Source organism: Dermochelys coriacea, chromosome 4 (assembly GCF_009764565.3).
Source record: "Dermochelys coriacea isolate rDerCor1 chromosome 4, rDerCor1.pri.v4, whole genome shotgun sequence".
NCBI lineage: Eukaryota > Metazoa > Chordata > Testudines > Dermochelyidae > Dermochelys > Dermochelys coriacea.
In genome coordinates, this window is record NC_050071.1 from 12,382,161 (window position 1) to 12,394,665 (window position 12,505).

At 37.4% G+C, this 12,505-nt stretch overlaps 1 protein-coding gene across 8 annotated transcripts in view; it reads left to right on the top strand.

Annotated features, from left to right (window-relative positions):
* The window catches only part of ANKRD17 (ankyrin repeat domain 17), a 168,328-nt gene that overhangs the window by 99,448 nt on the left and 56,375 nt on the right, over positions 1-12,505 (top strand). For 7 of the 8 annotated variants that reach the window (XM_038398721.2, XM_043513657.1, XM_038398722.2 and 4 more), the window contains exons 4-7: positions 773-920; positions 1,241-1,388; positions 5,092-5,325; positions 8,222-8,316. In XM_038398721.2, the coding sequence (XP_038254649.1) occupies positions 773-920; positions 1,241-1,388; positions 5,092-5,325; positions 8,222-8,316 (625 nt within the window). Of the gene's footprint in view, positions 1-772; positions 921-1,240; positions 1,389-5,091; positions 5,326-8,221; positions 8,317-12,505 lie in introns of those variants that run through there. The other variant, XM_043513659.1, reaches the window with a different exon arrangement.

The window sequence follows — 12,505 nt, forward strand, 5'->3', positions numbered from 1 at the left end:
AGTGCAGGCCATCTCTTTCCACCCAAATCAGCCTTTTAGTTAGCAATCCAATATCATGGTGTACTGCTTCCTCTCCTGCACATTTCTTCCTGCTTGCTTATCACCCAACCGTACTTCCCTTTCCCTCTTCACTCCTCCTTTCCCTCCCCTCCCCCCGTCCTCTGTCAGGCTCCCTCTCACCTGATATAACAAGAACTTTGATTAGACTGGCTGCTAGCTATTCTGCCATGTCCACAGTAAACCTCCCATAAAATGAAAGCATTATAACAGAGACAACTTGTAGCAAACAATGTAAGTTATTAAATTTTTATTGCACAGATGTGTAAAGTTTCAGATTAGAAACATCAGTGGCAGGGTTCACCGGGGCAATAGTCAGACCTATGACTGTACAGTGCTGCTATTCCATCACCTAGATTTTCCCTTGTTTCTATTTATATATAGGAAGTTTGATAAATTAAAATGTGACATGGTGGGCTTGAAAATGTTTGTACTGATTCTGTTTTACCAGAGCTTAAAGTGGCAGAAGCACTAACTGCTCATGAGAGTTCTAATTTTTCAAATGATATGTTGAAATACAATATAAACCTTCATTTTCGTTATGATTTCCTCTTTTTTTCTATCGCACTTTTCTTGTGTTGACTGCAACATGATGACAGGTCAGGTTTGTATTTGAAAAGAACATAGTACTTTTACTCTACTCACATAGGTATTTCTTTACTGCTTAAAGTGTAGTTAAAATTTCATTTTCTGAAGATGATGTTTACTTTCCTAGCCGCAGTTTGGCAGAAGCTTGTTCAGAAGGAGATGTAAATGCTGTGCGAAAGTTGCTGATTGAAGGGAGAAGTGTGAATGAGCACACAGAAGAAGGGGAAAGTCTCCTTTGTTTAGCCTGCTCAGCTGGATACTATGAGCTTGCACAGGTTAGTTTCCAATGCTTTCTTTTACACAGTATTGAAAGTACTGTCCTGGTGTATCACTATCCAGCCTTTGTGGTGGTACAGAGCCCAAGTAAAATTTCAGTTACTTCACTCTTTACTTATTTTAAACAGATGAAAACTCAGCTTCATCAGAAAAAATTTGCATTGCTAACAGGCACTTTGTTTATATATAGCATTTGAAATAAGCTCTTACAAGACACAATTTCACAAAACAGGATTGTATATAGAATGCAATTTTAAGCTCTATGACAATTTGGGCATTTGTCATCTTACAATAACACTTATTGTCTGTTCTGCCAAAGGTTCTTCTGGCGATGCATGCTAACGTAGAAGACCGAGGTATTAAAGGAGACATAACACCTTTAATGGCTGCTGCTAATGGCGGACACGTCAAAATTGTGAAGTTGCTGCTAGCTCATGGTGCTGACGTCAATGCACAGTCATCAACAGGTAATAAATGTGCCACGATGAACAGTGAATGTCTGAGTGTGTTCTGTCAAGGAAACTTTTAGCTGTTTTGCATCTTTGTGCATCTGATGTCCTTCTGGTGAGTCGGTTGTTTGTTTCCCCCCTCCACTGTTTGCGTGTTGCTTTCATATTTCTTTGAGAAATAACAAATATTGACTCCAGACATATGGTCAGTATCACCAGTCTTAATCAAACAGGAAGCTGAAGTTTACATCTGTCTTTTTCACTTTTGCAGTAGCTGTTACTCCATCTTCATTTGCAAATGGTGATAAAGTTCATTCCTGCCCAAATAATAGACTCTAGACCACAGTGTGTATTGTTCTAAATTTTGCAACATGTACTGGACTCATTGAGAAGCATGCTCACCAGCCATCAATCAGCGTGAATAATTGTCTGCCTGCTAGTTTGGATGCACTTTCTGTGACGAACAGTAGCAGGGGAAACTGGCAATCCAAGAGATGGAATGGTACTATGGGAACGAGAGCAAAAAAGATGTAAAGGAGAGAACAGATTAAAAGATCATTAAGATCAAGGAAGTGAAGCGGGCAGAGACAGGAATTGCATGGGGGGAAGGAAGAGAAACAAAATTGTGGTCCTAACAAATAGTGGTGTCCTATATCTCTTTGCCAGTTGTCTATTTGGAACATGAAGCTTTAGAGTCAAGATAAAATACACACACACTTCATAATCCATTAGTGTGTCCTAATAAGACACATAGTTGCCTCCTCCTATAACAAATCTTTAAAAAAAATAAAATAAATTTAAAAAAAAAAAAAACCTTTGCTAAAAAAACCCTTTAAAATTGTGAGGCAGTACGATTGAAAAAATACAAAAAATCCTGAGTGAAACAATACATACCATGATTTTCACATGCCTCATGTCTGTTTCAGAGCAAGTGCACCTGTTTTTCTTTTTCCCCCTCCATGGTCCACTCAGGACATCCACTTTTGGCTTCTGGCTCCTAGCCATCAACTCACTTGGGCAGAAAGTCGCATATCACTCTCTCCTGAAGGGAGATTTCAAGACGGCATAGCTCCCTGCCTCACACCGAGATATCTCCAGCAAGCCAGTTTGCCTAAAAAGGCCAGCACTTGTGCTTTGCTTTCTCTGTTGCTCTCTCTCTGGACTATGACCAGAGCATTGCCCACAGTTATAAGTTACTACACAGCTCCTTCTAAGTAAACACATTCATTCTTAAGAGCATTACAGAGAAAACATTTAAACAATAAAAGAACCTACTCAGAGGCTAAAAAGCTTACTAGAGGTCACTCCCAATCCAACGTAGGGCTGTGATAGGCTTTAGTCCTTCAAAACCCACAACTGGGTTTTTCCTATAATTACAAATGCTTTTGTCTTAGATCCAGAACAGAAACTGGGCAAATCAATCATTTCTTTATACAGCCCAGGCCTTTGATCTTGGCCTCCTGGGCCTGGCAACCAGGAGACAATGACCTTCTTGTCTGATTTCAGAGTAGCAGCCGTGTTAGTCTGTATTCGCAAAAAGAAAAGGAGTACTTGTGGCACCTTAGAGACTAACAAACTTATTAGAGCATAAGCTTTCGTGAGCTACAGCTCACTTCATCCGATGAAGTGAGCTGTAGCTCACGAAAGCTTATGCTCTAATAAATTTGTTAGTCTCTAAGGTGCCACAAGTACTCCTTTTCTTCTTGTCTGAGTAACTTCAAAAGGCTGGGTATTTGCATACCTGGATTTAGGAATTTGCATTAACCTCTTCCTTAGGGATTCCCCAGGAAATCCATTTATACTTATTGTCCCAAAAGTCCATGCCTGTCTGGCACATTTTCAATATAGTTTTTTGAACTCCCAGGTCTCTCATCTGTCACTTCTCCCCCACAAGGTTACATATAATCTCAGTCCACGATAATGCATAAGCTTAAAATAATAAGGTCTTTCAAGGATATTTTTGAGAAAATTGCCATATCTGTCACCTTGAAAATCTCTAAAGAGTTGTAAGTAGCAGAAATTTTGATAGTTTTCATGGGTTTGGGATCTATACCATGAGTTACGTGGCTTCCTGGACCTTTAGAGCATTGCAGGAGCTATGGGTGAAATCCTGGCTTTGTTGCAGTTAAATGATAGCTCTCCTTTTTTAAATAAGAGCAGGATTCACCCTATAATTCTAGACTGTGGACAGCTGCAGTTGTGTGCCACTTGAGAGACTACAGCTATATTATCATGAATACAAATTAGATTAATAAGTGTTTGCTGTATTAAGCAGATAATGAAATTGAAGTTCTATCTGGAGACATACCTTTGCTATACATTTAACTTATCAACTGTTGTTATTTTAACATTTGGTGGGGCTTGGAAATCACTAGATATTTCTAATTGCATAAGCAATCTACATAAAAAAGAGTATCGGCATAGTTCTTTGTGGCTATTGATCCATTAGACATTGTATAATAATCTTTTTCCTAAAGGTATATAGATAATGATAGGTGTTTGAAAACCCAAGTCAGTGAATAGTTTCAAAAGTGAAATTTCCTTAACAATGAAAGAAATGTAAGCCCAAATCTATGAAGCCAATGACATAGACTACATTATACTATTTTGAGCATAACTTGGATAGTTTGTTATTGACTACTTATTTGCTTTGTTGCAAATGATTGCTTGCTTGAATTCTGGCAGAGATTAATTGGACAAGTGGTGATTGTGAGAAGGTTTTTTTTTTTTTTTGAACTACTCTTTGCAGTTTCTTTTGCCAGATTATTTTATTCATGTATAATCTGTTTCACTGCATAACTTCACAAGTCAATAAATTTTGTTTTTAATTTTGTATTTTAGAGAAACTACTTTTGGGTAACTGCAAGTGTCCTTTCCAGCCCTGCAATAGAGTGTTAACTACTGAAGTCTTGGTTATGAGTTGTTTTGCAAATATGTTGCTGTCAACGAACTATTAATAAACATTAGAAGAATAGGAAATTTCTTCGTTACCAAATAGTTGTCAGAAAGTAGAATGGCAGTATCATTCCCATTAAAAAAAAAAAAAATGGTGGTGATGGGGGGACACGAATGTTCATGTTGTCTGTGATTCATAAAAGAATGAGAACAAGTATATTTAATGAAAATATGCTGATTCCAGCTCTGGGTACTAAAAATTAACTCTTTGGGATTAAGTCTTGAAATTGTCTTATTCAAGGCAGTTCACTCCACTCCTTGCTTGATCTAACATCAGCTTTCCTTTCCATCACTACACTGAAACTGAAAATAACACATTCTTCACACCTCCCATTAAATTATAAGTATGGAGATGAGTCATGCCAGAAGTTGCAGATTTACATGGAGAAAAATGGGAGTGATTTCATTTCCCCCTCCCAAATCAGGTCATTAGACACCATTTATAGTTCAGGGTTTTAGTCTGTCAGCATTGGTGTACGTGTGAAAAGTTGTTTTGTTTTTAATTGTACTGTTTCTTGAGCCATAACCTGAAAATTTTATAAACATTTTTAAAATATCATTGTTAATATTAAGTATTGAAATGAGTCTAGGGGTAAGTGGGATGTAGAAACAATTCCTGTTGCCAGAACAGAATATCTGAATAACTTCCGATGAAGTGAGCTGTAGCTCACGAAAGCTTATGCTCAAATAAATTTTAGTCTCTAAGTCCTCCTTTTCTTTTTTGTGAATAACTTCTATGTTTGTTTCTTCTTTCTTCTGGTACTAGGCAACACAGCACTTACCTATGCCTGTGCTGGGGGCTATGTAGATGTTGTGAAGGTACTGTTGGAATCCGGCGCTAGCATTGAGGACCACAATGAAAATGGTCACACTCCACTTATGGAAGCAGGAAGTGCTGGACATGTGGAAGTAGCCAGAGTGCTGTTAGAAAACGGAGCAGGAATCAATACACATTCCAATGAATTTAAGGAGAGTGCACTTACATTGGCTTGTTACAAAGGTGCAGTATCAGTATTAAAGCCTTTACTTTTTTTATAGAAGTTTTCCTAAAACACCTTTCTTTTCTTAACAAGCCTTAGTATTTAGCATAAAATTATTAATTACAAGGTTACAGAGAGGTATAGATTTTGCAATTCATTAAGGACCAAAGTCTGATCCTGATTTAACCCTTTAACCCTGATTTAGTACCTTGCATTAAAATCATTTGGGCCACTTATGGAATGAGATGCTATTCAATGTAAGCGTATTGGAATCTGGTCCTAATTTTATATCTCTCATTTAAATGAGGTTTTAAATCCTGTTATGTCAGTAAAATAACCAGTAAAAGTGCAAACTTTCATGAAGAAATGCAGTTAACTGAAAATCAGTGGAATGATTTATTTACTGCGCACTACAAAAAAAAGTATCTAGCTTCTGAAAATAAGCTGCTTGTTGAACAAAATATGAAAACATTTCCATAAGCGCTTGAAGATTAAGCCCTTATTTGGAGAAAATGATATTGGGGAACCAAAATATTTTGTAATAGTTTGTTATAATTGCTCTAGACAAAGTCCACTATTATAATTCAAGTTTCAGAGTAGCAGCCGTGTTGGTCTGTATCCACAAAAAGAAAAGGAGTACTTGTGGCACCTTAGAGACTAACAAATTTATTTGAGCATAAGCTTTCATGAGCTTGCTCAAATAAATATGTTAGTCTCTAAGGTGCCACAAGTACTCCTTTTCTTATTATAATTCAGCGAAACGGGTAGAAAAAACCATGAATACTACCTTTATATATAGTGCTTTTAATCTGTAGCTCTTAAGGTGCTTTACAAAAGTCAGTATAGTTTCCCCTTCTGTAAAATAGGGGTAATGAAGCCACAGAGGGGAAGTAACTTGTCTAGGTCAGTGGCACAGCCAGGAAGAGACCTCGGGTCTTCTGAGTCCCATTCCAGTGCCTTATCCACTGGAGAACACTGCCTGCCTTTTAGGCAACTGTCTATCTTAGACCACCCAGACCCATGGAATGCAAGTCTTGTTTACTTCTCTTAGAAGGCAACATCTGTTAAATGAACTAATTTGTCCTTCAAATGGTTACTTAAGGCAGGTTTCACTGAAATAGTTATTATGATGGATCTGTACTTTCCATTTAGTGTCCGGTCTGTAGTCTACATACTTACGTAGCTACATCAGCATAGTAGCTGAGCACTGAGTTATTTGGGTGATTATTAATTTTGTTCTAATATTCTTGATTAAGTTTTTCTGATTGTTCCTGTTGCATTGTTCTATTACCCTAGGTAATGGGATGTGGTTTTTGATGGTGTTTAGAAAAGAGTAAATATTAATGGAGTCTTCTGAAAATGAATTATAACAGAGCAATATGATTGGATTTTGAATCCTGATCTATGAGCTTTGGAAGCAGAGTAAAAAGCAAACAGCGCAAGTTGGTACTTACACAGCTCCTCATTCTTTTGCATAGGAAAGAACTTGGAGTTCAAGTTGACTGTGTTCAAAGTGCTCCTTCAGTCTTGTATTCCTTTCTTTCTTGGAGGTTCTGAACTCTTTTTTGGCTTTCTAATTTGCTTCCAGATCTTGTGTCTGAGGCTTGAAAACCTGAGTGTGACAATGCTGTTATCATATTTTTTGTTGCTGTCTTGGCTTGCAGGATTCTTTCCTCCCCACCCCTCAAATCCACAACTAAAAAGTTGAAAATGGATTGTGTCACAAGTACAGGTACAGGCCCAGCTGTGCCTTTGGACCCCTCTCTGGTCTCTGAGCGAACCCTCTTCAGGTGTTAGGCCTCTTGTTTCACCTCTCCTGGGGTGGAATCCCTCAATTCTCCCACTCTTTTATAAAAGGTCATGGGCTACTGCCTATTGTATAGCAATTGTGATTTCCTAGCAAGTCAGACTGGGCTCAGCCCCTGCAAGTCTTCCCTTTGGGGTCACTGGTACATAGATTGACAAGACTGCTTTCTTAAAACAAAATATTGTTTAATCTTTAACAGTAGGAACACAGAAACATGAGAGAGGATTTTGAAAACTGTTTATACACATCTGTCACCCATGGATTACCATCCCCTGGAAACCAGGAAGGCCCAACCATTTCAAACCCCCTCCGGAGGGCCTGTGTGTGTGTCAGCCTGTTCCTTTCCTACAAGCCCAAACAACTGTGTCCCTCCTTCTGGAGAATGAGTTAATTGCTAGTGTCCCTTTGAACTTTATGCTCCCAGCCTTGGCAAAACAGCTGTGTACTTCGGCTGGAGCTGGAAAGTAGCCATCTGCTCAGATAATCTCAGGTATTTTCTTTTGACTTGTTGACCTATTTACCAGGAGGTTATTCATCTAGAGACATTGTGCTGCCTTTCTGCTGGTTTCCTAAGACCCTGCTATTAAACTAAATCCACCTATGCGTACAGTGAATTAATCCTATACAGTCATACAATAAATATTTTCCATAAACTGGTCATATACAGTATTCATAAATAAATGTACAGCAGCCTTTCACAACATGCTTACAGTTAAAGTTAGGATTAAACCAGTTAGTCTAGTATTCTTTCTGAACAGTATCTGAAGTCCCTATAAAGCGATATGAGATTTGTGCTATTAATTGAACATTGTTGTAGCATATCACATGGAATACTCACTTGTACACTATTTTAGTGATTAGATAATGTAGGCCATAATGTTTACAGTAAAAGTCTGATTTTACCCTTGCTAAAAATATGGGAGGTGGAAGTGATAATTTCCAAAATAATTTTCTTTGTTATGGTATTGTAACTGAGTCCTGCATTGTTTAACTAGATGTGTTAAAACATTTCTGCTGTGTTTCAGTCTATGAACACGCACACAAAACAGAAGAATGTGACTTGTTGAACAGGTTTTGAGGTTTTTATTAATTATGTATTTTCAATTTAGGCCATTTAGAAATGGTGAGGTTTCTTCTGGAGGCAGGTGCAGACCAGGAGCATAAAACAGATGAAATGCACACTGCTTTAATGGAAGCTTGTATGGTAAGAAACAAATACATTGCTGTAGCATGGAAGCATATTTAGCGTTTCTCCAGTTGCTGGAGAAGATCCACAAAACAACGATCCTCTTGTCTATTTGGTACACAATCTAATTTAAATTATATATGCCCATTCATTTTGCCTCATTATTTTTATCTCCCCCCATACTCAAAAGAGGGTAAAGAAAACATGGTTTAAGACAATACTTCTCTAAAGCAGAATGATATAAATTAGCGCTCATTTTATGCTTCACAAGAGTCATATTTTGTACTGGGTGACACTTTTGACTGCTGTGCTAGCACCTGTTTGGCCATGTTCCAGTAAAATATTTTAGAATTTGGTTATTTCTGAGGCCTGCACAAAGAAGTCTTGAAATAAGTGAGTAGTATTTTACTACACTTGAGTCACGGCTCATATCTTAACTACAGTCACTCTGGCTTGAAAGAAGAGCTTTGAACTTCAAGGTAACCTTCAAATCTTCTCACAGGAATCCCTAAACTGTAATAATATCAAATGAATGCTCCCAGTGGTCACATTAAAATGTGCATTTAACAGATAAGTTTAAAATGTACACGTTCTTACCTTTTAAACTTATAGGCTGAATGCTTGTCTTTGCCTGGTTACTGAAGGCATTCAGCACATGCTATTACAGTTTGGGGAAACTTGTTTAAAAAAATAAAACAAAACTTGCCATGTGTAGACTTTCCATTTTCCATGTGTTCCTCTTCCAGCTTCTTTTACAAAAAATGTTGCTCTAGATCACATGACTTCATAGCCATTTAAAAATAATCTGTCATGACGATGATAGGGGAGATCTCAGAGGTAGCTACAGCCCTTCAAAGTTAGTTTGATTAAAAAAAGAAATGATATGTGGGTGATCATCCATTTCACACTATATTTCATTTTAGTCAACTTTTTTGGCAAGAGCTACAATTGTCCATCATCCAAGTGATAGCAATGAAAGTCATATCTCACGCAGGCTTGGTCTAACGTACAGTTCAGTTCCTATGGTTTTAGTTTGTTAACTTATGACCACCCATACAATTTGCAATATTAATTGTTCAGCTGCCTCTGTCCAAGAGAAGATTATCATTCTTTCCCTCAAGCTTCATCTTTGTCCCATGTTGGAGTCTGAAGATTTGGGTCTCTTGCATGATAGTTTAGGGAAGCTGTTTGTCACCATATAATTCATATTAATAATAATATTGGTTATTTATCCCATTCACCATGTAAGATATTGATGGATTTATTTGAATTCTTTCACTTTTGATTAAATTTAGAGTAGCTATCCAGGCAGGTTTAGTTCCAGCAAATCTGGGTCTTTTTCAGACTCTTTCCATTTAGTTATCATGTTGCAACCCAAAGATTCAATGTGTAATATTAAGCATGCACCTCGCGTATCCCAAGTCTAATGACATGTAAGCTGCAGGAATTTAGTCCCACAGAGTGATGGGTGTGTGGCAGATACACATAATAACTCTGTACATGGAAGGAGTTACTGGAATGTTGTATCAAGGTTTCCTACTAAATAGTAAGAAGGAAACAATTGCTTGTGACTGTTTTCCCCTCCCTTTTCCCTAAATTCTAGCTGTTTTCTTTGTGCTGTATCATGACTCTCCATTCCCTCTTAAACAGAGAAACTGACAAAATTTCCAATACATTTTTTGAGTTTCGTTGTGGTGTTCACATGCAAATGAAGAACAGAATCAAAGCAGAGAAAGTATAGCTTAACTTTTGCTACACATTAGATGCTGAAGTTTAACTTCCTTGCCCATTCTGATGATGATAGTTATTTACCTCTTTGAATTTGTCCATTGGCTCCTCCTCTGTTACATCAAATTCAAGCTTACTATCTTCTTGAAAACTTGGTATAACTAAATAAGCTTTATATAGCCATTCCAGCTTATGAAGTCTTGTCTCTCTTAACATTGCACCCCCCTCCCCCCAACCTACTAGCTTCCTCTCCTGTGGTGAATGGTTTTGTTAGTTTCTGACATAAATATCTCCATTCCTTTTCTAGGCTGCCCTTCTGCAAAGGGAATTTTCCTGAACTCATTCTCAAGGGCCTTACTGTTATGTCCCTTTCAAAGACCCAGTTCTACTATGAATGTACTTTAAATACTTCCCCCACCCTTTTTTTTTTTAAACAACATATTATATGTTTCCTATCCCTGCCTGGTCTCTGTTCACCCTTAGATTGTGAACTCCTTGGACAGGAACTGATCTTGTCTATTGGAAAGAAACTAGCATGTAAAGTGGGGGCGGGGGGTGTAAATAATGTGTGTGCTTGATGTAAGAAATCCTTTCACATTATAAATCTGTTAGTCTGAAGATGATTGTAAAATGATGCCCCTAATCCTTATTGAAGTCTTAGTTTAGTCTTCCCTTTCCTGAAATAACTATAAAGACTACAAATCTGGGTGGTATTATATCTACTTAAGCAATTTTGCAAGTGATTGAATTGGGGAGTGGGTGCTCAAATTTTTTTAATTAATTTCTAGAAGGCCCGAAGGATGTAGGTGGTTCATTTTTGTTTTTGAGTTACTGGTGCTAAATATTGAGAAGCCAGAGCAATTAGATGGATGCTTACTGTGTGATTTTACATAAAAATGAAAAATAATAAAATAAGTTTAAGCCTCCCCCCCCCCCACACACACACACACAGTGTAGACCAGGCCTTAGATAAGTTTATTGTATAGCAAGAAACTTACAAACCGACAAAATATGCTCTGGCTAAGCAAAAATCTGATAACCTTCCTGCTAAAGGTTCACTTATTGAAAGGTCTTATACCCATTTTTTGAATGGGAAGTGTTATGGCTTTCCTGAATGATTTACAGTAACTAAGGCAGCTAATATCTATCAAGACTCCAGCCTATAAATTAAGGGTAAAGCCAAAAAGGCATCAGTGATAAGGAGTGGATTTCCAAAGGCATACAGTCCTTTCCAGTTCTGTACATAGTAAGCCACAAAAATGGACCATATCACCCTGTGGGTTTAGGAGAACAGCTGATAGAAGTAGAGGTGATTTCTGTGGTGTCACTTCACTTTTTTTTTTTTTTTTTTTTTTTAAATTAGCACCTCATTTCCACCACTCTCATGCCTTCCTCTGAAAAAATGGACATGTGTGGCTAGCTCAAATGTCTTGAGGATTTTTGTTGGTGGGTGGTTGCTTGCCTCTGTCTGATTCTTACCTCTCTTGGAACTGAATTCCAAGAGGCCTCAGAAGGAAGGATGCAGCTTCTCAAATTGAGAATTTTTTTTTCTTGCATTCTTCTGGAACTAAATTTCCTCTGTCATTGAGAATAAATATCCATATCACAGTTGTCCCAAATGGTCTGCTCTTAAGGGGAAAAAAATTACTTCAGAGACTGCATTTTGCATACTGCATACTTCAGAGACTGCACTTTGTCCATCAAGATAGCAACTAAGGGGCCGGCGGGGGGAAAAATTGATATTGTGCACTGTTTTGCTGCATATGATGTATAAGGGAATGTCTGCGTGGGTTTTTTTTGTTTGTTCTTTTTTTTAACCTGGTTAAAATTTCAGGTCCTGTCATGCCTGGAAGACTGAGTGGATATCTAGTGAAGTAACATCACAAGAGCTAAGAGAATGCAAGCTGAGCGATTGAGAGAAGTGATTTTTAATCCCCGTTTTAATCTTTTTTAGATTGATTGATTGAATGAATGTCTGGCGTTTTGGAGAAAGGGGATTTTTTAAAGATAAAACCTCTGCCCCTTTAAGACGAGAGCTTAGTAACATACATCTTGAGACCCCAACAAATCTTTCAGCAAAACCTGGGAGGACCAGACATTATATTCCTCATATATCTTAAATTTTTTAAATTAAACAATAAAATACACACTTTCATGTCTTCTTTATATAACATATATAAAAAGAGCATCCAAGTTCAACTTTATCCACTGGCAAGATGACTAAAAATGTCTTACAGTAGCTTAGGAAGAAGCAAGAATGTTTTTTACTCAGCGTGCATCAGGTTGTATTATAGTAATTTTATGGTGAAATTTATGGTAGTGTCTATTTCTTTCCGTGAAGGGGCTTGTTTGGCTAATATGATGAATATTTTGACAGAAAAGTAAATTTTTTTATGATGGGATCAGAATTGCATTAGAATCTTGCTAACTTGTTTCTTATTTTTATTTAATTTTTTGATAATTCATAAGGTACTAGTAA